Source organism: Miscanthus floridulus, chromosome 19 (assembly GCF_019320115.1).
Source record: "Miscanthus floridulus cultivar M001 chromosome 19, ASM1932011v1, whole genome shotgun sequence".
NCBI lineage: Eukaryota > Viridiplantae > Streptophyta > Magnoliopsida > Poales > Poaceae > Miscanthus > Miscanthus floridulus.
The window spans coordinates 23,727,544-23,750,173 of NC_089598.1; the positions used below are offsets into that span (position 1 = coordinate 23,727,544).

Here is a 22,630-nt window from a genome sequence, read left to right on the forward strand (position 1 = left end):
AGAAATATATAAAAAAACAAATGGAGCTTGAAACGGGCGGAAAGTGAAACTGTAGCCCAACTTTAGTCCCGGATAGATCTACCACCCGAGACTAAAGGTGGGCTGCATTTTTTGCGGCCCGCCAAAATACACCTTTAGTCCCAGTTCGTAATACCAGCCGGGATTAAAGGTAATACCTTTACCTTTAGTCCCGGCTGGTATTACCAGCCGGGACTAAAGGTCTTTTCGTTCCGGGCGTTTATAGGAGCCGGGACTAAAGGTCCCTCCCCTATATAAGGCGGTCGTTTCTTCTTCCTCCTCACTCTTCGTCTTCGTCGCCCATCGCTACTGCTGTCATCGCCGCCCTCATCACTGTCGCCTGTGGCCACCTCATCGTCCTTAACCTCGCCGCCGCCAGACCCGACGCTGATCTTCTCCTTCCCGACCTCCGACGCGCTCTTCGACTGCGCATGGTCCGAGTCCCACGACTCCCTCTGCACCGCCGCCTCCAGGGACGGCTCCGTGTGCCTCTTTGAAGCCACGCGGCTCCCACCGCCGCAGAACCCCGTGCGCCTCCTCCGCGACGGTCAGCCGGCCGCCCCGCGCGCCACCAACGCCGCCGGCCCTAACGTACTATGTATTGATATATATAAATTTGTTATATATATATATTAGAGAGTTATAAATTTGTATTTATATATATATATATTTGTTATACATCTATATTAGAGAGTTATAAATTTATATTGTTATATAGCTAAATTTGTTATACATATATATTAGAGTTATAAATTTATATTGTTATATATATAAATTTGTTATACATACATATTAGAGAGTTATAAATTTGTATTGTTATATATATATTTGTTATACATATTAGAGAGTTTTAAATTTATATTGTTATATATATAAATTTGTTATATATATCACTTGCCAATAAATATTTCTAGAAAATAAGAAATCAAAGTTATGCTTTGGAGACGTGAATTTCGAGTGTAGTTATTTAATTAATTTTAAGCACATGACTCGATCCATTTTATAGATATATGGTTTTTATTTTTTATAGATATATCTAGTGGTGTAAAAGCTAGATGGCTACCCCGAGAGACAACATGGATGAGGAAATGATGGATATTATCAACACCGGCACTCAATTTGCCGATGGTGACCAGCAGGATGTAGATGACGGGTGTCAATACCTAGCTCTTGAAAATAAGCAAGAAAATATTGTGCAAGAAAATACTGGTGAGGTATATATATTTATATATATATTTGAATATTATATATATATATATATATATATATATTTGAATATCTATCATCTATTATGTGTACATATGATATTTATTTATTCTTTTTTTATACGTAGCCCTCTAGATCGACGACCACAACGGCGAAAAGTAAAAATATTCAAGGTCCGAAAAAGCCATTGGAGGGGCGCTACATAATATCGGAATTCAATATCGAGACAGACGAACCACTTGGTCCACATGCAAGGAAATTTGTGCAACACTGTGGGTACCTTGTAAGGGACAGACTTCCGATCAGTGCCCGTAAATGGAAGCAAAAGATCAACGAGCCTCATGTTAGTTTTGTCTCTGATCTTCATAAGAATTTAATTTGGGATGATATCCTTCAACATTTCACGTTGCAAGCGGATGATTATGATGATATCAACGATGATGAATTGAAGGAGCTAGTTCAAAAGTGGGCTATGAAGAAGATGGCCACACAATTCTAGACTTGGAAGAAATCCCTATACACGAAATACGTCAAGAAGAACCTAACACCCAATTTCAATACTAGGGGCCTGCTCGCAAAGTTGAGGCCCAACTGAAATGATTTTGTACAGTGCAAGACATCGGAAGAGGGTGAGGAACGGGTGAGAAGGAACCAAGAGAATGCTCGACAGAAGGTATACCACCATGGCATGGGATCAGGTGGCTACGCGACTGCCATTCCCAAGTGGGAAAAATGGAAGCCGGCATTCTTGCCAAGGATATCACACCAGAATCACTCAATTGGTCCAAACGCGTGAAGAATTAGTTTTTCGCTCATGGAGGAAGACTGGACCTAGAGACCGGGAAGCTGGTTCATGACCCAAAACTTGAAAGAGCAACACAAAGATTTTCTTATGCTCTACAATCTAAAGTTGTTGGTGCGTTCAGGCCCAATAGAGAGAAGGATGAACTGACGTATGCCATCGGGACTGCTGAACACAGTGGCCGAACGAGAGGTTTAGGACAGAACATTTCTTGGGAGCATGGTTTTCCTAACGACAGAGATACCTACAGAAGCTGACAGAGAAGGAAGGATGAAGAAGCAGGGCGGATCAGCAGGTTGGAGGAATATGTTCGTGAGTCACGGGAGGTGTTGCTTCAAGCACAGGAGCGCGAAAAAGACATGCAAGCTAGAATGAAGGAGAAAATCATAAAGTAAGTGCAAATAGCAATGAGTGCCCAAAGGCAGGCATCAGATCTAGGAATCAATATTAATATTAGCCCCCCTGATCAGTTGAAAAGCAGCTGCGCTTCCATGGAGTTGCCAAATCAAGATGACGCAATGCTACGTTTCCCCGTGGATGACACCACTGCACTGTTTACATCATGTGAGCTACATATTCCAAAAGAGAATGCCACAATCATGGTGGCTCTCGGTGTTTTTTCTCCTCCAGATCCTACCAAAACACCAAGAATCCATGGGGCAATAATACCACCTGGATATGTTAGTGTCTCAGTGGATAGAGTTAAAAAAGGTTTTAGTGATCTAGCTCTTGACATTCCAGGAGGTGATGGGGAGAAGACTCTAGGAGAAGTAGAGGACATTCATACTATGGCGCAAGCGCTACATCATTATTCTCGGGGTCTCTAGTCCACCACCGCTTCCTCGACTGCCAGACAATAGGTGCGGACAAAAGTGAACGAAACAAATTTTTCACTAATTTTCTATTGACATGCATGATTAATAATAACAATTTCTTATACCTAATTATTCTTTTTTGTACTCACACAGCAGGGCCTCCGCCAACCTAAGTCCAATTATTCAATCTCCAGATCATCATAGTGCTCCGGGCAATGATTATGCAATGCCACCACCGCCGCCACCTCCAAGAAGGTCTCCAACGGCTGCCCTGCCTCCCTTGATGACCAAAAAGCAGCCAGCTCCTAAGAGGTCTGGCCCACAAATGAAGCCATTGGCCCACCAGCCGACAAAGAAGAAAGCCTCCTCTAATCCAGTTATTCCCCAAAACCTGTTTTACGAGAAAAGTGAAAAGGAATTAAATGCTACAGTACCAAAAGATATGAACAGTTTCTTCGAAAAAGTAAGAAAGCAACGAGAAGCGAGGGAGAACCTAGAGAAACCGTACTTCTACCTATCTCCGGATCTTCTAAGAAAGAAGGTGGACCAGAAAAAGCGGGAATCTCAAAAGACCCTACCAAAATCAGACTACGACCGCTCTCTCACCAAGTCATTTGAAGCGGCGTAGAAAAAGACTAGAGCAGAGAAAGGTATTGCACAACTCGGACAACAATCGCAACAATCAGTCCCCCCTTTTATCATTCGTAATGAATATGGTTCAAACTTAGACTTATTGGACGTCGATTTTGAGGACCTGGTTCGGTTTTATGAGGATACTGGTTTGGACCTTGCCCAAGTGCTCGCTGAAGGACCATCTGCTCCGAAAGTGGATCCTTGGAAGAAATTTGAACATGGAAAGAGTCTATACAACCCTAAGGCCTTAGGTGAACTGGGTACGCAAATGTACCTGCTAAACAAGTGGTACATGGTGGTGTGTGAACGGGGAGAGATGACCTTTGTTTCTGTCAGAGTTAGAAACCAACATTACTTCCGTGGCGATGACGTTATATATGTCGAGTTTTTAGAATTACACCAACTATGCCACCTAGACTCTCGATAAAAGTCTCATTAGCTGGTATTGTCTGTAAGTGTGATTATTTTCTACTATTAAAGTGTATATATATAAAGCTACATGTATATATATAAATTATATATTCTCACACTATATTTTTATATATGCAGATATGAGATGACAGAACTCAGAAAGAGAAAGGATAATGAACTCGAGAAAACTCTCATGAGGTTCTTAGTGAACCAACAAAACAAGGACATACTCTTCCCCTACAACTTCAAGTGAGTGTTAAATAATTAATGTCGATCATATGGACATTTGTTCAATTATTTGTTTACTAGCTAAGCTATCTCCCATATATATATATGTTGACTCTAGTTAATGTCGATCATATTTGTGTATAAAAACATATACAACAATCACTGGATATTGATGGTCATTGATATGCCCAATAGTCGGTTGAGCATCTTAGACTCATTAAGAAAAGAGCAAACAAAGTACCCAGACATGATAGATATTATCCAAGGGTAATTTTGTCTCTCTAGCAACTATATATACCCTGATCTCTTAACTATAACAATTATTAAAGGCCAAATTAATTTTTTATTTTATTGGGCATAGTGTTTGGAAAATTTTCATTGAGGAACACCACATGAAACATTGCAAAGCGCCACTGGATGTAATTGCACACAAAGTAAGTACTAGCTATATATATATATATATATATATATATATATATATATATAATTTAATTAACACCATGCATGCTTTCAATTCACCGAATCTTTTTTCTCGTAAAAGTGGGTTCTGAGGCAAGAACAGGGGACCAACTACTGTGGATACTATGTTTGCGAGTTTATCATGGCGTACTCAAAAAGAACTCCTGAAGAGATCCTCAAAGTACGTTATATAAATATATTCATATATTCACAATTTCTTTTATTGCTCATATATATAAGTAATCACGTGACCAACACACACATATATATATATATATATTAATACTTTTCCTTTAACTTTTATTAAAGACTCTATGGTTGAAGGAAAAAGTCATACGACGTGACCAACTGAAAGCAATTCAAGAGACCATAGCAGGATTTCTTAATGACCAGGTCTTAAACCCCGCCGACGAGTTCTACAATGACATGAACGAAACATGAAAACCAAACCAGATAGAGTGAATTTGTTATCCCAAGGATATGATAGAATATACAATGCAAGCTTTATTTGTAATATATATATATATATATATACATATTATATGTACATAAAATAACGTACAATATATGTATATGCATGTAATATATACGTTAGTTTCATACTTTAGTTTGTACAAAATGTTCGAACATTATAAGTGTGTAGAATATGTATATTATTAGCAGCGTAGAATGCGTATTCGAAAACCTATTCGAAAACCAAAATAAATCATCAATTGAAAATAGAAACAAAAAAAGAAAAAAAAAGAAAACCTTTAGTCCCGGTTGGTAATACCAACCGGGACTAAAGGGCCGGCCCACGTGGCCAAGCCAGGAGGCCTCTTTAGCTTCGGTTGGTATTACCAACCGGGACTAAAGGGGTGGACCTTTAGTCCCGGGCGAGAAATCGGGACTAAAGGAGGGGCCCTTTAGTCCTGGATTCGTGCTCCCGGTTGGGAGACCGGGACTGAAGGGGTTTCCCAACCGGAAGTACAACTTGTTTCTGTACTAATGCTAACAGTACACAGCCGTAGCCGGACCGTCCTGGCAAGAGACCTCTAGACTCGATATTACATTAAAAGAAGCAACCAATACATATACCTACACAATGATGCGATCTAGAAGGTGGCCTTGCGTCCTCGCGACTGCCTGGACACAGCTGGGAAGAGCTCGTCAAGTGCTTCGGCCTCGAACGCAGTTAGGTCGCCGCCGAAGAGCTTCTCATAGGCCTCCAGCTCTGACACGGATGGCACTGATGGACCCTTAGTGAAGCACATGCGCTGCATGATCAACACCTCACCTCGCTTGGAAGCAGGTACTCGAGAGAGGGGCTGAGCCTCCAACCACCTGCTCCGCCGCGGTATCATTGGCTTACCAGGAGGCTGCATTGGAAGATCATGAATCAGTGGAGAGTCCCTTTTACACGTCACTTCATTGATGAAGCTATCGGGGCGGCGTTTGGTGGAGTCATCGTTGTCCTCAGCCGGGTGGGTATCCACCGGCGGTGAGCTGGGAGGGGGTGAGTCCATCGCCCAGTGAATGGGGCGCGAAGGTGGTGTCCGCAATGCACCGGACACCCCTGCCACTGGGTCCTCATCCTCCAGCTGGGTGGCCGCCACTACCGGGGCCTCATCTTGTAGTTGGGGGACCACTGGTGGTGACAACATGCGCTCAAGAGAAGGCCAAGCGACGATCCAACTGCTGGCGAGCGAGGCGGCGAACTCCTCCAATATTGGGTCCTCCATGATGTCGCGACCATGCGTAGCGTCCGGGTACAGCATCAGCGTCAACGGGCCAGGCTGGACAATGCCTGTCTCGCTGGACAGCTCACCGTGCCCAGGATGAGCTTCAGCAGCAATCGAGGTGAAGGCCGGTGCTGTCAGTGCGGCCCCTGCTGACCGCCTATGACGCCTCCGTCTTCGGCGCCACCTCCGCCTTCGGCGCCGGCGACCGCCGATGGCAAGAACGGCGCTGCCCGACTTGACCCCACCAGAGTCTTGCGAACCATCATGGTCCGCCGGCCCAGTGGAGCATGCGTTACGGGTGCCACGAAGAGGGCGTTGTGGCTGGCGACCCATGGCTCTTGCATCGCCCGAGCTCCGAGAGCCCAATCACCTTGGCCGCTTGCAGTCACGCGCAATGTGTCGAAATCCCCTGCACCGCAGACATCGTTGAGGCAGCTTGCAGGTTGCCACCCGATGCGTGGAGGAGAGGCAATTGAGGCACTTGCCGAGAAGATCTGCCGGGATGCGCCTCGGTGGTCGACGACTCGCTGGCTGGCCTCTGCCTGCTGGCCCTCGTGGCTCAGGCAAGGTGGCCGCAGGTCGCGTCTCCTGCCGGTGGAGGATCTCCCGCCACCCATCGGGAGATAAAGAGTTTCATTTCAGTCATCAAAAGTACAAACCTTTCTATACACTTGGTAAATAACTCACACTCTTGTGAAGTTCCATAGACATCGTAAGTGTCGTCCAATAAGGACACAATGGCAAGAACTTTTGACAACATTACTCGAGCTCTTGAGTAAATTGGTTCAAAATATACTCCCACTATCCAAAAGTAGCACTCCACAACTCTGTTTCGAGCAAATGATAGCCTTGATTGAAGTTCTAGATCATTCCACCACCTGCTCATTCTTAATTAAACCACAACTACAAATATGAAATGTGTAATAATGCCCACAAAAAAAATTGATATCATGGTAGTCTCCATATTTTTTTTGTTGTGATTAGGAATGCAAGTTCTGTTTTGTAGACCATTAGGTGACCCACGGCACATTAAATTGAACTTCTACAGATGTAAAGTAAAGAAATTGGGTATACATGAACTACCTGAGGTGGAACCATCTATTGGTGTCACCCAGCCATATATAATTGTGATTCACGATAGTATAGTCCCTCAGTTCTAAATTATATTACTTTAGTTTTGTTATAATCTAAACTTCTCTAATTAATATTGACTAAGTTTTTAGCAAAAAATATACTAACATCTATGCACTATCAAAATATATTAATTATATGAAGAATTTAATAAACTACTTTGATGTTCTAAATGTTGGTGCTTTTTCTATAAACTTGGTCAAAGAGAAGTTTGACTAGCGACATTGCTAAGTGACCTATAATTTTGAATGGATGGAGTAAGTCACTTCACCTTGTTATGATTTTCAGCTCTTCTTGATGTTGGAGCTGCACAAGATTATAGTTGAGCTTTGCTAGCTCCATTACCATTTCATTAGCTTCAGTCTCACTTCCATATTCAGCTATAAGAGATTTGGCTTCATAAATGCTTACACTTCGAGGAAGCGGGATCTCAAGCACACGCTTTATTTCACTTGCTAATGATGTTTCCATGTTGGGTGCTACTGATTTTAAACACTTCGTCGTGAAGGAAATAGCCTCATCAAGTATTATCTCTCCATGATTCCTGACTCCTGAGACAAGCAGCGTTGTAAAGGTTCAGTAGATCCCTTGGATTGTTTGCTGCAAAACACCCCTGTTCGTCTCAGAACTTGGAAAAGACATCTGGAACAGATAATTCTAGAATTATACTTCTAACAAAAATAATATTTTGTCTTTGTATCACCTCTTCTGGATGTTACTTGTGGGGGGCATGACCCTGGATACCCACGGCAGACTACATGGGCTATGCTCCCAGGAGCGGCCCAGCCCCACAAGACGAAGCCTTGCGGGCCACGACTCTGCTCGGCGCCTCCCGCAAGACATCTGGAGGATATCCTGAAGATACTACGAGATCTGTTAGGATACGTATACTACGAGATCTGTTAGGATATGTATGATTCCAAAATTCCTGTAATCAGTTATTACTTTTCGGTTATCTCTCAGATCTAACCGACTTGTAACCCTGCTCTCCGGACTATATAAGGCGGGCAGGGACCCCCTCCAAACTCACGCAATATTATACGATAGCTAATACAAACCAACAGACCACAGGAGTATAGTATTACGTCATACTGACGGCCTGAACCTGTCTAACTCGTGTGTCTTTGTTGCCTTCTTGTTCTTGATCTCACGCTCCTCTGCTGATCAATCTACCTTTGTGGGATACCCCTCGGAGGACTGCCGACGATAATCTGTCGACAGTTGGCGCGCTAGGTAGGGGCTTGCGTGTTGTTTCCCTGTCGAACAAGATGGCTTTTTCCGCAGGCTCTTTGTCCCTCCCGCAGCCCGGCCAGATCTTCACGGTCGGATTGATGTCCTTGATCATCAATGCTAACGGAGTCGGAGAGCTCCTCGAGCCGGCGCTGTGCCGATCATCCCTGCACCTACGACTGCAGATCCGATCTCGGAACCACCTCCGAGGTCGCCTTCATCAGCAACTCATCGCCCGCTTCCTCGCTACCAAAGGAGGCAGATCAACAACGATAATCTGATCGAATCCATCGATCGGGTCGGTCTGAAGCTCACCGATTGCCTCTCCATCGTCGAATCGGTCGACCACCCTCCGATCCAAATCTATCGGAGGCTGTTCGGAAAACACCAGGAGTTGTGGCTCTGCCCTTTGGGCTCACCAATGTCGCCGCCACCTTCCAAGATGCCCTAAGGGGCAAATTCGTTGACCAGGTGGGAGACATCCATCCTCTCGTCAACCAGATCGCCGACCATCCTTCGCCGGCCGTCAACATGCTCCACGTCAGCCGACGCTCTGGAGCGTCCCTCCAGACCATCCCGGAGGAGAATCCAGACTTCGAGTCCCAAGGCTCTACGGAGACCCTCGCTGAAATCTTCACCGAGCAACTTCCTCTTCCTCCTTTTCCGGGGTGGTGCGATCTTCAACGTCAGCGTCGATAGCCCCCTCGAAACGGCGATACTTGGCAGCAATGGGACCCACTGTACTGCACACGCGTTGCTCAATCATGGCCCTACGTTCTGCATGGGGTCCTCAGGGTGGCACGCGTCTTCTGCGCTGGAAGCACAAGGCCACTCGAACTTCATCAGGTTCACACGTGTGTAGCACAAACAGAGCATTATACTTTTCGTTGTTCGGCTCCTCAGTTTCCTTTGCAGACATAGAAGTGGCAATGCGTCTACGGTTGTTCGGGTCGACCGCCGACGATCATCGATGCCGGTGCTCAGATTTGACATTGGTATGTGCAAAACCAATATCTTGAGTCCGATGAAGCATATAATATATCTACGGCTCATGATTTTATATTCTGGAAGACACGGACGATCAGACAGTCGAGGAAAGCGTCAACTATGTTATCGAAGTACGAGAACGAGGACCCTCGATGTTTCTATTGTGGCCTCTTCTCGTGAGCCCTGTGGCCCCGACGGTCCCCGCGCCTCCCCGACGAAAACATCACATATGTCTACAAAAGCATTTTAGGAGTAGCTTTTACTTGTGTTCTGTAATTAGGGAATTCTTTTCCCACACTGGTGAACTATGCTTTAATATTATATATTAAAAGTTATTGTTGTAAAAAAAATAGTCCTGGTCCATCCGGGTCTTAGTTACAAACGTGTAACATAATGTGATTATTTTGAGGAGCCCTAGTGTGAGTGTAGTATTCAGACTTGCTTTTTGTTTTCTGAGTGTCTAAAACCGCATGTCGCCAGTAGTTTGTCAGCCCTGTTCGGTTGGCTGGTTCGTATCGTTGCTAGTTCGTAAAGAAGTACTGCTTGCTGGTTTGTGTGAGAGAAAAATATTGTTCCAGCTGAAAATTTACGATCGTTTATGACAAGCCACAGCCAAACGAACAGGCTAACATGTAGTGTTGAATGTGAAGTCAAACGTACTTTAGTTACAAACGTGAAACACTACGTGAACAAGTGTTGGATGTGATTATCTTGATGTAACATAATGGCAGGATTAGTAAAAAGAATTACTTGGGTTGCAAAATGACAGATTTCATTAAAAAGAATTACGGCTGCTGATTTCATTAAAAAGAATTACGGCTGCTGATTCTTGAAAAAGCGATTGGTAAGTTGTAAAACTGTGATGATAGAACAGATTGAAGATCATTGCTTTTAGTAGTTCACTGCACCTGATGAGACCTTGCGTGTATATCAGCATACCAATGCAATTGACATCACCATCGTAAATTTGTGCTTTTTTTTTTGTAGAATTGAGTTGAAAATATGATCCAAGCAAAGATGGTTCAAAACAGAGATGAATTCACTAATACATGCTCTTGTCCATCTACCTCTAGAGTTGCTTCAAGTCAAATTATTTTAAATTTTAAATTTGACTCATTTAATAGAAGAGTACGAACACCTATGACATTAAAAATGTTATTTATGATTTATCTAATATAATACAAATTTGGTATTATAAATATTGGTGCTTTTTTTAATATAAACTAGGTCAAACTTTAGATGAAGACATAGGTTAACTCATTATTTAGAAGGGAGAAAGTAAATGCTGATTAATTGTTTATGCAAAAGATAAATTAGGCCAAACTAAGTTTAAGACATAGGACAACTTTAAAAGTTAATTTATTTTAGAGCAAAGAAAGTATACATGCGGATCAAATGTCTGTGACATAGGACAAATCTACAAGTGTTAACTTTTAAGATGCTAAGAGCAACTCCACCAGATTGAGAAAATCAAACCTCTTTCCCTAAAAACTATCATATAGGGGAATAGGGTGAAAAAAAAAACAGTGCTAGCAGATCCCCTTTTCTCAATCCCCCCAACCTATATTTTTTCTCAAAATCCCTCAAAATCTCCCCTTAATCCTTTAAATAGAGGGGAGCAAGCAGCCTTTTTCCTCAATCCCTTTCCCTCGATCTGTTGGAGCACAATACCCCCCTCGTAGACAAAAGTTTGTTTTCTCAATCCCCTTTAGCTATGAAGCTAAAGCTGGGTACACTATGTTTAAGCTAAAGCTGGAGAGCTGCACCAAACACGTACATCGCCACCAGCTAATCATGTGCCCATAAATTTTGCAGAAATGGTTTTGAAAAGGCATACATCAAAGGATCCCAGAGCAGTGTAAAAGAAAAAGCATACATCAAAGGATCCCAGAGCAGTGTAAAAGAATATTACACATCTGCAACAAGATCATATTGCGTGATTGTATTTGAGATGTGGCACAAAAACATTGGAGGCAAGTGGGAAAATATGACCATAGGAATTTGAAAATACTGCAATCAGACATTGATGGCACGGGGCAAAATAAGCTCTGCTGCGGGCACAACAATATGACAATAGTTCATCTGTTCGACGACAAATTTTGGCAGAATATCGACAGGTTCAGTACATGAACAATCTAAGGTACCACCACATGGCATTTTAATCTCAGAGAAAAGTAAGAAATATGCATGGCCATTTCTAGTCCACCTTTACTCCAACAAAACCTGCAGTCATAAAAGCCCAGAATAGCATAAGCAAAAGCATCGCAGGCTATGTGTATGGAATTTTTGAAAGAGTTAAGCATTGGATCAAGCTACAAGTTCAAACTGTGTTGGGAGCCACATGCCCAAATTACTAAACAGGATAAGGTATGTTTACAACCATTCAATTGTATCAAAAAGGCAATAAACATTCTCTAAGTGCTTGGGCAGAAATATCATTTACACTTCTATGGCAAGAAAAGGTGCCCAATTATAAATATAAATGGTAAAAATAAAAACTGCTAAGTCTAAAGTGTTCAAAATAGGCAATACTATATCCAATACAGGGTGACAGCACAGCACAATTAAGAACTGACGCAAAACAGCATTGACGAGCTCGAATGCAAAGGACCTGATATAATCAAATGGTGATATACATATCATGAAACAGAATAACTGATAGAGAACTGGAAAAACATTAGTTGGAACAACTATATACTCCCTCTGTCCACAAGAGTAAGCATTTTTTAGCATTTAAAAGTTTCCACAAATGTAAACATTTCTGGCATATGCCGCCATCCAGCGGCGGATCCAGTAAATATTTTAGGGGGGACTGAACAACCCATAACTTCGACTGCTGCTCGATCTTAAGTCTCAGCCCCCCTACACTATAGAACTTTGCCTAAAAATTCATAGGGGTTCTACAGTGTTTTCCACAGCTCCGGTATGGGTAGGGGGGGCTCGAGCCCGCCCCCCCCCCCCCCCCCCCCCACCGTTGGATCCGCCCATGCCGCCATCCCCTTCCCTCACTATTAATTTTCCAGCAGTTTTGTCCCTCTTATAATATTGATTGATGAGGGGCGTGTCATTTCCTTCCCTACTAGAAATGCCTACATTTGTGAACAGAGGGAGTAATACTGAAAACTAATGAAATTAGATAATGTATATTCCACGTGTACTTGGTATCACTGAGACACGTAAAGAACAGTGGAAAGTTAACCATCCCAAAATAGCAAACAGAAGTTTTAACTTAATCTTCACCAAGTGAATTACCCCAGCCAGCTATAAACTCACCGAATTCAAGCCAGTATCAACATGAGCAAACCAAACCACAAAAGCCGAATTACCATTACTCACAGCTGATAGACATGGTTTGCTGCTACACAGACTCAGTGTGCCTCATAATAAACAACCGAAACCACAAACTATGATGTGTTTAACCACCTAAAACTCCTAGCCCATGGTCTACAGCAATGGCGAGTGCAATCTAAGCAGAATTCGTTGTCATATCATTCGATCACAAATGACAACTTCAACATCAACCAGCCAAACAAATAGAGAATGTCAGACGTTTGAGGATCCTAACCTTAGATGCTGCTAGGGTACATGAGCACTCTGACCTCGCGCCCCTGCACTCATCAAGAAAAAAACATCATCAGTACAGAGCATCAATTGGGAAGCAACACATCAAACAGCGAACTGAGTGCGTCACTGACCATGGACTCAGGCGGGAGGTTCGACTTGACCTTGGCGCGGACGACGCCGGAGTTGCCGTGCGGGCGGGTGACCTTACCCCAGATGCACCTGTAGCGGGTCTCACTGCTCTTGGTCTTGGCCTTGTAGATGTACGCCATGCGCTTGCCAGCGTACCACGCGGCGTCCTCCTTAGTGTTGACCCCCTCGATCTGCACGAGCGACGTGGTCTCATACTGGTTCGACTTGGACCTGCACAGCCACCACCGCAGCCACCGTAAGCCGAATAGAACCGCGAAATGGCCAGATCCAAGCAACACAGACGGAGAAGAAGCGGAGGCGTGGAGCTCACCTCTTGTATCCGAGGATAGTGCCCCGGGCGTAGAGCCTGACGCCCTGTCCCGTGCGTCCCTTCACCATGGTGGCCGCCTGCTTCCTTCCGCTTCCGCCGCCGGAGACGAGAGAGAGCTCGTCCAGATTGCGGAAGACGACGAGACGGGCCGGAGGCAGGCAGGCGGCTTGTATGGAGCAGCGGACGGAGAGGAGAACGGCCTTGATCGTCTCGCAGAGTCCAGCGGACGGTTGTGATGTTCTGAAGGGCTCTCTATGAGAAAGCTAGGGTTTAAGATCGCGAGCTTAATGGGCCATTTGGTTAATGGGTTTCTTTGCTTTTTCTGTCTTTCCATCTGGGCCATGATGGGCCGATCTGGCAACATAACCGGCCCAATTGAGAATAGGAGGCCTCTTTCCATGTTATGTCGCTGACTGTGGTCCCAGGAAAACGATTAGTGGTCTCAGGAACTTAAAAAAAAACACGGGACAGGCGAAGAGTTGGCTGCGGCCTGAAACCGTCCACTGAATCACGCGCGGGAATAAAAAAAATAAAAAATCCTGCACGCGCGCACCCAGTTCTCCGGCGGGGCCGAGCTCGACGCCGGCGCGGCCTTGCTGAGGCGCCGCTCCTCAGTCCGCCGCCTCTGCGGGAGCGGGGTCGCTACGACCCTGGTCTAGGGGCGTGAAGTCGTGGATTGTATTCTTCCTCCCTCGGTAAGTAACCCTACATGCTTAGGGCCGATGTCTCCGGCTTCTAATCAACTCCGAAACCCTTCAATCTCCAATGGGTTTGCTGCAGAATTTCGTGGTGTATGTGGTGCTCTAGGAGGCAAATCCATCCATCCATGGTTCGGTTAGGTTCGTGTTCCTCATCTTTAGCTCGCAGGATCGATAGATGCCACGCTATTTAATGCCCAATTGTGGTGCCGGTGCAGTTTGTTCTCCTGAAAAGTAACGGAGTTTTCACCCTAAATCAGCCCCTTGCCACAATCTGCTCATCTATCTGGGGTCTACACCCCTGCTATTCTCAGATCAATGGCATACTGCTACCCTCTGGTATGTGCCCGACTTCACACCCCCCCCCCCAACCCCCACCCCCACCCCCCCCCCCCCCCCCACCCCCCCCCCCCCCACCCCCGTTTTGTTAGTATGCCGAGAAAATAGGTTGTTGCAATGCTATTTTGCTACATCTTTTGTTTTGTGTTAGAGAACTGCGACATTTGAAAGAGCACCAATGTGGCAAGTTGTGGATTTTGATTTGACATTTTGTTATGTCCTCATTTCGGTTAAGTTCATGTCAGAACAGAACTATTACCTACAGAAGGCTGCACTGGCTTGCTTATCCTCCACAGTTTCCTATTATTTTTTTTTAAAGGCATTATCTGGATTATTATGGTTTAAATTTAATTTTCTTGAACACGCAGGAGAGCTGTGTATCATTATATTAAGAAGAGAACAAAACACGGGGTGAGATCCCTTACAAAAGAACCACACAAACCCCCCACCAAACCTACAGGTTGAAATAAACATTGTTGTGCAGTCATATCCTTTCTGCATAATCTGACCATCTTACATTTAAATTTATGTTTCACAATCTTGCACATTACATTCTCTGATATTGAAGCTTTAGGTTATCATTGGTATTCATGATATTTCTTTTTATGGTTTAATATTGTATTGTATTGTACCTATGATGCGATCGTTTTGTTTTTTTTTAGATTTAGATGTTTGCCTTAAAGTTGGCTTATTTCAAAACTTCATATTTTCGAAATATGGATGAGTGTGTTATGCCTGACATCTGCTATAAAGAGTCACTTTAAACATGTTGCAACTATGTTATTTCTATGTGCCAATAAAACATGGTTATGTGGGTGTTAAGTGTAACCCAAGTTTTGATCGTACATGGGTGTTTGTTCATATCCTTGTGTTATGCTATAGTTTTACTGACTTGCCTCTGCATGCTCATCTTTTCTTTTTCTTGCAAAGTGCAACACATTGTATTGATCCTAACACAAGTTTTTACACTTTATGGGTGGTAGGTTGTAGGAATCCTACTGTTTTGGTTAAAGCACTATTGCATCATCAAATATGGAAGTTGATGATGATGTGGAGGAGGATGACATAGATTTTAGCCCTTTCCTTACGGAAGGATCTCCGTCTGAGACCTCATCAAGCCTTACATCAGAAGCAGAATGCGAGGTACATAGTTCTGACAATTGGCCAAGTGGCCAGACATATTTGCAGAATAGTGTAGTTAATGAAAATACAAGTGACAGTGCACTTCCTCAAAATAGACTGTCGTCTCAAGGTCTTGTCAACGAAATATTTCCAGAAGAAACGTCTACCCAGGTTAATCTTGAGAATGGATTGGAAAAAGACATTTTAGCAAGCGAAGCTGCTTGCTCTCCAACAGTGCAAAACCCTCATCACCTATCCCTCGAAATTAGCGAGGAAGATGCAATTTGCAGACGGACGAGGGCAAGATACTCACTAGCAAACTATTCACTTGAGGAATTGGAGACCTTTCTCCAGGAATCAGATGACGATAGTGGTCTGCAAAATGTTCATGAAGAAGAGGAATACCGCAAGTTTCTTGCTTCTGTCCTGTCTGGTAAAGGCAATGACACACATGCATTCCAGGGGGACGAAAACCAGGATGAAGATGATAATGATGCAGACTTTGAGCTCGAGATTGAGGAGGCCCTAGAAAGTGATGGTGATGAAAATGCTGAGAACTATGACGACACAAATCATAGGAAAGAGAAAGGTGGACGTAGGCCTCAGACTAGGCAGAGGCAGCCATTTACCGAGTTGTCTGGGGCTCGTAGCTATCATCAGGAATCCGATAAAACTAATTTTAGATCAATTCTGCCATATATTCCATCTGCATTGGTGACTCCTGCTCATGCTTTTGGATGGCAATATCCTACCCATAATGCCCTTTCCCCTTCATCCTTGGTTTCAGTACCGTGTGCACCTTTAGCATGTGGATTTACTGATCAGCAACTCGGGCAACTGCATGTGATGATATATGAGCATGTTCAGCTCCTTATCCAAACATTTTCCCTATGTATTCTTGATTCGTCTAAACAAGATGTGGCTAATAATGTCAAAAAGATGATAGTTGAGTTGGTTGGCTTTCGTGATCAAGCATTGGCTAGGAGTGCTCCTCAACAGCATATCGTTTTTGAATCCCGGCATCTCTCATCTAGTTTTGTTTCATCTGAAAATTTGGAATGCCAATGGATGCCGTTAATCAAGAGTCCTGTTATATCCATCCTTGATGTCGCACCACTTGAGTTGGCCCTCGGCTATTTAAGTGATGTCGCAACTGGTAAGTTCAAGATTGGAACATGGGCCGATTTTTTATACTTTGCTTCTTTTGTTTGTCACCACTTGATTGGTAACTTTGCTTGCATATTGAATTTACAGCTGTCGTGAAGTATAGAAGAAGTCATGTGGATGGCACTGCTGACAAAACCCGCAGGAAAGAGCCCCTGTTTCCTTCACCATTGATTAACAGTTGCAAAGAAGTGAATAATGTTTCTCAAGATAGATCAGATACTGTGCCTACAGCATCATCTCCTTCATCTGGGCAGTTGCAGCAGAAGAAGTCGTTGGCTGCTACCCTGCTTGAGCGTACTAAAAGGGGCACAGTTGCTCTTGTTCCTGCTGACATTGCAAGATTAGCACAGAGATTCTTTTCACTTTTCAATTTTGCAATCTTTCCTCATAAGCCACCTCCTTCACCTATGGCCAATAGAGTGTTTTTCACTGATGCAGAGGACAGGTGTGTTTTACATCTTCTCCAAGATTTATTTTGAAATAGAATTCGTGCATGCTTCCTTGCCATCTTGACTTCAAAACATAGAAAATCAAGAAAGCTGAATAATTTGGTTTTGTTGAACTGCATACTGTTTTTATTTCTGTATTAGTGATGTTGGTTTATGCAACTTGTGTGTTTACTTCCTCATCTGCTGTATCACAGCTATTCCATTCATCTTTTTGTTTTCAACTTTCATCAAGGTTTCCTTCTTTTGTATGGTTAATTGTATCATGGTTGCTTTGTTGTTATTACCACTTTCCTAAAGGACATCATGTAGAGTGCCCTCCTCAATTGTATAGCTGATATGATGCCTGTGACTTTCTTTTCTCGGTTAATTTTTTAGTATATTATCTGCCTGCAGATTGTTAGCTCTAGGAATTCTGGAATATAATAATGACTGGGAAGCAATACAAAAGCGCTTTCTTCCTTGTAAATCAAAGCATCAGGTATGTTTTTGGTTACTCCTTTTATTGCAATTTTTTCTTCAAGATCCAAAAGTTTCCTTTTATGATTTGTCAGGCACAAATCAACAGCTCTTTTTATCATCTATTTGGTGAAGATTGACATGTCATGAAATAGTTTCTTTTTATTTTAATCTAACAAAAAAAATTGAGAGTAATGAAGGAAATGAAACGCCTTCAAGGATTCAGTATAGAAAAAGGAGTTGTTTTGAATGTATTGACATGGCAATAACATTTTTGACCTTTCTGGCATTAACTCTTGGCCTAAAGTTGATGTCTGCTCTCAGTACTGCCAAAGCAGGGTGTTTTTTCAATAAAGATTTTGAAGTCTGAACATTTATTGTCACAAAGGTCTCGTTGCCAATTTACTTTGCTTTCCTTTTGACCGCACAAGCAAGTAATCTTAGATGAAATCCTTCATTTAATTTTCTTAATGAATTAACACGCAGCTCTCCTGCTTATTCGAAGGGGGAAAATCCTTCATCTAATCTCTGCATACAATCACAACCTGAGACTGTTTGTTCAATTTCTATAATGCCTATTGCTTAGTTGTTGTCTTAAATTGTTAGTTGATCATGATCTTTAATAATTCCTTGTTCTGGGCTTGTGTATTATGCCTGCTGAGTGAAATAATTTCTTTGGTGCAGATATTTGTGAGACAAAAGAATCGTAGCTCCTCCAAAGCTCCTGATAATCCAGTTAAGGTAAATATTTTGCCCTTCTTCATTTACTGGAAGATAAGATGCTGAATTCACTTTTATGTGCCTTTTAGGGTTCAATATTCAACATTATGGTCAAGTTGTCCATTGAGTTGCATAGTAGTGTAACAGATTAACAGTTCATGCTAACAAATAGCAGTATGTTGTTCTCATTCCATATTCAGTATTGAAGTTTTGGTTTTGAACTGATATTTAAACATTGAAGAGAGTGCTTTATAAAATCCTGTATTGTGTACGTAGTGAAGTTTCTGCTGCAGCACTTACACTGTTGATAATTTTTATCTATCTCATTCTGATATCTATACCATTTTGCTTATGTGCCAACAAATTAGTAGTATTTTATTTAAATTTATTGGCAAGATTTGTGGACAAATCACATATTTAATAATGTACTCGGTAGCAAACTGGAGATGTTTTTTTACTACTCTCTTAGCGGCACGTGTTGCTCTGCTTGTGTGTGGAGCTATATTATTCAACCTCTGGCTACTAGATTTTTTCAAAGAGCATGTATATATATGTTGTGGAAGAGTTTGTCTCTGTGTTCCCTTGTTCTGATACTGGTTTGGGTTGGGTTGATTTTTCCATGTTCTGTATTACCATGGTCAACCATCAGGATGGGAGATTTTGAGCTCATTGACTGCTTTCAGCAAAACCCAACGTAATAACCTTCCAACTAACTATATTGTTATCTGAATTAATGCAGGATGTGCGCCGTATGAAGGCATCTCCATTGACAGTCGAGGAGAAAGAATGTATCGAGAAGGTGATAACTTGTGACTATCTTATTTTTTTCATGTTTGATTTTTGTCGCATAATTTCTTCCATACCTACTGCGATTTCAGGGGCTGAGGATATTCAAAAACGACTGGACATCAGTTTGGAAGTTTGTAGTGCCACATAGAGATCCTTCACTGCTCCAACGTCAATGGAGAGTTGCAAGTGGAGTCCAGAAATCTTACAGTAAAAGTGATGCTCAAAAAGAAAGAAGGCGAACATATGAAGCAAAGAGGAGAAAGCTGAGAGTATCCATGCCCGATTCACGCCGTGGGCAAGAGGTTAGTATGTTTCTTTAACTTGTAGGATATTCAAATAATATCTTAATCTCCATCTAAAGTGATGTCGTTGAGCATAATTTTTAATTTTTTCATCACAGGCTGATAACAATGCTTCTGAAGATGGTGAAAATGATGACGATTCATATGTCAATGAAGCATTTTTGGAAGACACAGATAGTATGTCTTATCAGCAGTCAGGCACAGGCCTCGATGAAGAATGTGGTACTACAGGTGGTTACATTGAACCCCAGAAACTAAGTGGTACGAAACTTGATGTAACCACCTCATATATAGCTTTTATGTACCACCCCTCTGATGGCCCATCATATGTGAGAACATCTTCCACTGCAGCTCCGGTGGTATCATGTGGATCTCTGGACCAACTGCCAGCTTCCCAATTGAGTAAACAGAAAGGCAGTTGTGTGGTCAAGTTGGCTCCAGACTTGCCTCCTGTGAACCTTCCCCCTTCTGTTCGTGTCCTATCTCAGGCGGAATTTTATCGGAACACAACACACTTTCATGGCACCTCGGATAATGCAGCAAAGGATATGTATCCTGTGCCACCTTTGACCTCCTTTACAGAAAGTGCTGATAGACAGCTAAATCTGTTCCCTGATCACAGAGCTAATTCTAGATTGCAGCAGAATGGGATCTCTAGTGATAATGCTACAGAAGATGGTGCTGAGCAAGATTTACAGATGCATCCTTTACTGTTTCAGTATCCTCGAGATGTTTCATCATATAGTCACCCGGTTCAAAATCTTATTAATCAGTCAAGAAAATATGATCTTTTCCCCTTTGAGAAAGTTCGAGTTGAGAGAAGTAACAACCAGACTACAGGTTCCACCGAAAATGGTACTGTAAATGCTAACACTATCGACTTCCATCCTCTCTTGCAAAGAACAGAAGTTGATGTTCATAATGAAGTACCAGAATATGATAATAACCTTGACTGCCATCAGTCTGATAATAACATGAGCGAAGTCCCAGTAGATGACCAATCAACAGCTGGGCAAGCATCCACAAGCCCTTCTGAGAGGGAGACAAGTATTGACTTGAACATTCATTTGTGTTCTCCAACGGTCATAAATGGTTCAAATGACTTCAGAAGTAGTCTTAGCAGATCAAATGTTCAAGATGAAGTTTCTAGGAAGGACAAATCTAATGTTCCAGAGCTCGAGGTTGTAAATTCCTATTCTCATTATTGCATTCAAGAACCTAATGAAGAATCAATGCAAGGAATTGTAATGGAGCAAGAAGAGTTAAGTGATTCCGAGGAAGATAGCCAGCATGTTGAGTTTGAATGTGAAGAAATGGATGATTCTGGAGAGGAGCAAGTTCAGAGTCCAGAAGCCTCTCCAATTCAAAACAAGGTGATGTTTGTAGATACGCCTATTAGTATTATAATGTTCATGATCCTAGTATGGCATTGTATTATGATTTGTTCTTAAAAAATGCCATGGCATTGGAAAAGGTGTTCTATTGTTTGTTATTGCTGTGTTCTGCTTTAACATGCCAGGAATATAAACATACATGATTGGTTTTGCTTTTCTGGTTATACCTAATTTGTCAGAAATTTTCTTCTGTGTTCATTACTCTTTATTTGAATTTTCCCTTTTTCTTCTGATTTTTTATGTGTTTAAATATTTCTTGTTCAGGGTATCTCAGCATCAGATGTTTGTGGGGAATTTCATGTTAGTAATGACCAGAGTCAAATCCAGCAAAGATCTGTTCAAAAGGATAAACAGGGTGCCAGCTCAATGCAGAAAACGCAAGTTCCTTCTCTGTCAGTGAGGGCTAAGCTGAAGCCGGAAACTGCAAAGTGCACAGGATCTAGGACGAGTCAACATTCGTCCACTTCTCGCACAGCTGAAACTAGGCGGAGCAAAACCAGAAATTCTAAAGTGTCACAGGGACAGTCAAGTGCTGAACGCAAGCCCATTGATTCAAGAACTAGAAAAACTCTGGCCCCAACATGAAGGCCAATTTAGCATTTTATTCCTGTGCTGCATGTGCCAATGGCAGAATGGCTCAGTTCAATCTGTTGTCACTCTGTTGTTGAGTTGATTATCGTCAACTAATATGCAGCGCATGCTGGAGAAAGCAACCTAGCGAAGCTCTCTGTGGTAATTTAGCTTGAATTGTCATGTGAAAATAGCAGCAAGAGGAGCATACCAAATATATGGATTCTCCAGTTGGATAGCAAGACTGAAGTGGTGATCTTGGCCCAGTATCTGGAACATAATGTTTACAAATCATCAAATTGTTGGTGACTGAGAAAGCATTCGCATGGAATAAGGTTCTGAACAGCCATGAGACGATTTCCTCGGATTGACTTGGGAGTTTTGTACCTTGACGTCCTCAAAGGTTAAATGTAATTCGCCTTGTAATTTCAAAAGGTTAGTTGCTCTGCGTTCTTTGTGTGTACTGTGAATAGAGAAATGTATCGAGGCCTGATACCTGGAAAATTTTTTGTATCGACCATTGACAAAGAGTCGAGTGGACTGTAACAGCTTGAGTTCCTCGAGGGAATTAGACTACATATATGGATTGATCCTACATCCTAGGAGTAAAACAAATTTATCATTTAACGTTCAAGATTGTACTCCTTCAGTCTCAAATTATAGGTCTTTTTGCCTTTTCCAAGTATATGACTTTTGCTATGCAACTAGATATACACTATGTTTAGAATGGAGGAAGTATCTTTTTATGCATTTTTCTCCTTTCAAATGGGGATCAATAGAAAATGTAATATATTGTGAGCCAGCATTGCTTCTAAATCATAACTGATCTTCAATTCCACTAGCAACTCCTGCAGTAGCTGAATGAATGTTGTTCATGCCTTTGAAATGGGTTTTTTCTGGCAGTGGCAAGGCAGTTACTTTGCAGTTTGAACTGATTCAGCAAACTCTCATTCAAACAT

The 22,630-nt window shown here is 42.4% G+C and overlaps 2 protein-coding genes and 1 pseudogene across 6 annotated transcripts; 1 reads left to right on the forward strand and 2 right to left on the reverse strand.

Annotated features, from left to right (window-relative positions):
* LOC136525729 (alpha-terpineol synthase, chloroplastic-like) overlaps positions 1 to 8,156 on the reverse strand; it is a 57,063-nt pseudogene extending 48,907 nt beyond the window's left edge.
* A 3,471-nt stretch (positions 8,157 to 11,627) lies between these two features.
* On the reverse strand, positions 11,628 to 13,829 carry LOC136528725 (large ribosomal subunit protein eL33w-like). The gene is made up of 4 exons (XM_066521700.1): positions 13,666 to 13,829; positions 13,337 to 13,565; positions 13,207 to 13,249; positions 11,628 to 11,864 (listed from the first exon to the last, which is right to left on the reverse strand). The coding sequence occupies exons 1-3, from the start codon at positions 13,731 to 13,733 to the stop codon at positions 13,208 to 13,210; spliced, it is 339 nt and encodes a 112-aa protein (XP_066377797.1). The 5' UTR covers positions 13,734 to 13,829; the 3' UTR covers positions 11,628 to 11,864; position 13,207.
* Positions 13,830 to 14,160: 331 nt separating this feature from the next.
* On the forward strand, positions 14,161 to 22,293 carry LOC136528113 (uncharacterized). 5 transcript variants are annotated; one of them, XM_066521016.1, is made up of 13 exons: positions 14,161 to 14,360; positions 14,446 to 14,504; positions 14,582 to 14,702; positions 15,071 to 15,162; positions 15,686 to 16,980; positions 17,079 to 17,436; positions 17,834 to 17,918; positions 18,581 to 18,637; positions 19,356 to 19,415; positions 19,495 to 19,707; positions 19,806 to 19,968; positions 20,059 to 21,080; positions 21,366 to 22,293. In XM_066521016.1, exons 5-13 carry the CDS (start codon positions 15,735 to 15,737, stop codon positions 21,684 to 21,686), a joined length of 3,525 nt encoding a protein of 1,174 aa, XP_066377113.1. In that variant the 5' UTR covers positions 14,161 to 14,360; positions 14,446 to 14,504; positions 14,582 to 14,702; positions 15,071 to 15,162; positions 15,686 to 15,734; the 3' UTR covers positions 21,687 to 22,293. The 5 variants fall into 5 exon arrangements, with proteins under 5 accessions (XP_066377113.1, XP_066377109.1, XP_066377111.1 ...); XM_066521012.1 differs by having other exon boundaries at positions 19,806 to 21,080; XM_066521014.1 differs by lacking the exon at positions 14,582 to 14,702 and having other exon boundaries at positions 19,806 to 21,080.
* Positions 22,294 to 22,630: the final 337 nt, after the last annotated feature.

Excerpts from the sequence above, each read along its gene's own strand:
- LOC136528725 (XM_066521700.1), bottom strand. The coding sequence starts at position 13,733 with ATGGTGAAGGGACGCACGGGACAGGGCGTCAGGCTCTACGCCCGGGGC. Across the intron at positions 13,566-13,665 it reads ACTATCCTCGGATACAAGAG|GTCCAAGTCGAACCAGTATG; the intron begins GTGAGCTCCACG and ends GTGGCTGTGCAG. Across the intron at positions 13,250-13,336 it reads ACCTCCCGCCTGAGTCCATG|GGGCGCGAGGTCAGAGTGCT; the intron begins GTCAGTGACGCA and ends TGATGAGTGCAG.
- LOC136528113 (XM_066521012.1), top strand. The coding sequence starts at position 15,735 with ATGGAAGTTGATGATGATGTGGAGGAGGATGACATAGATTTTAGCCCT. Across the intron at positions 18,638-19,355 it reads CTCCTGATAATCCAGTTAAG|GATGTGCGCCGTATGAAGGC; the intron begins GTAAATATTTTG and ends GAATTAATGCAG. Across the intron at positions 21,081-21,365 it reads CCTCTCCAATTCAAAACAAG|GGTATCTCAGCATCAGATGT; the intron begins GTGATGTTTGTA and ends TTTCTTGTTCAG.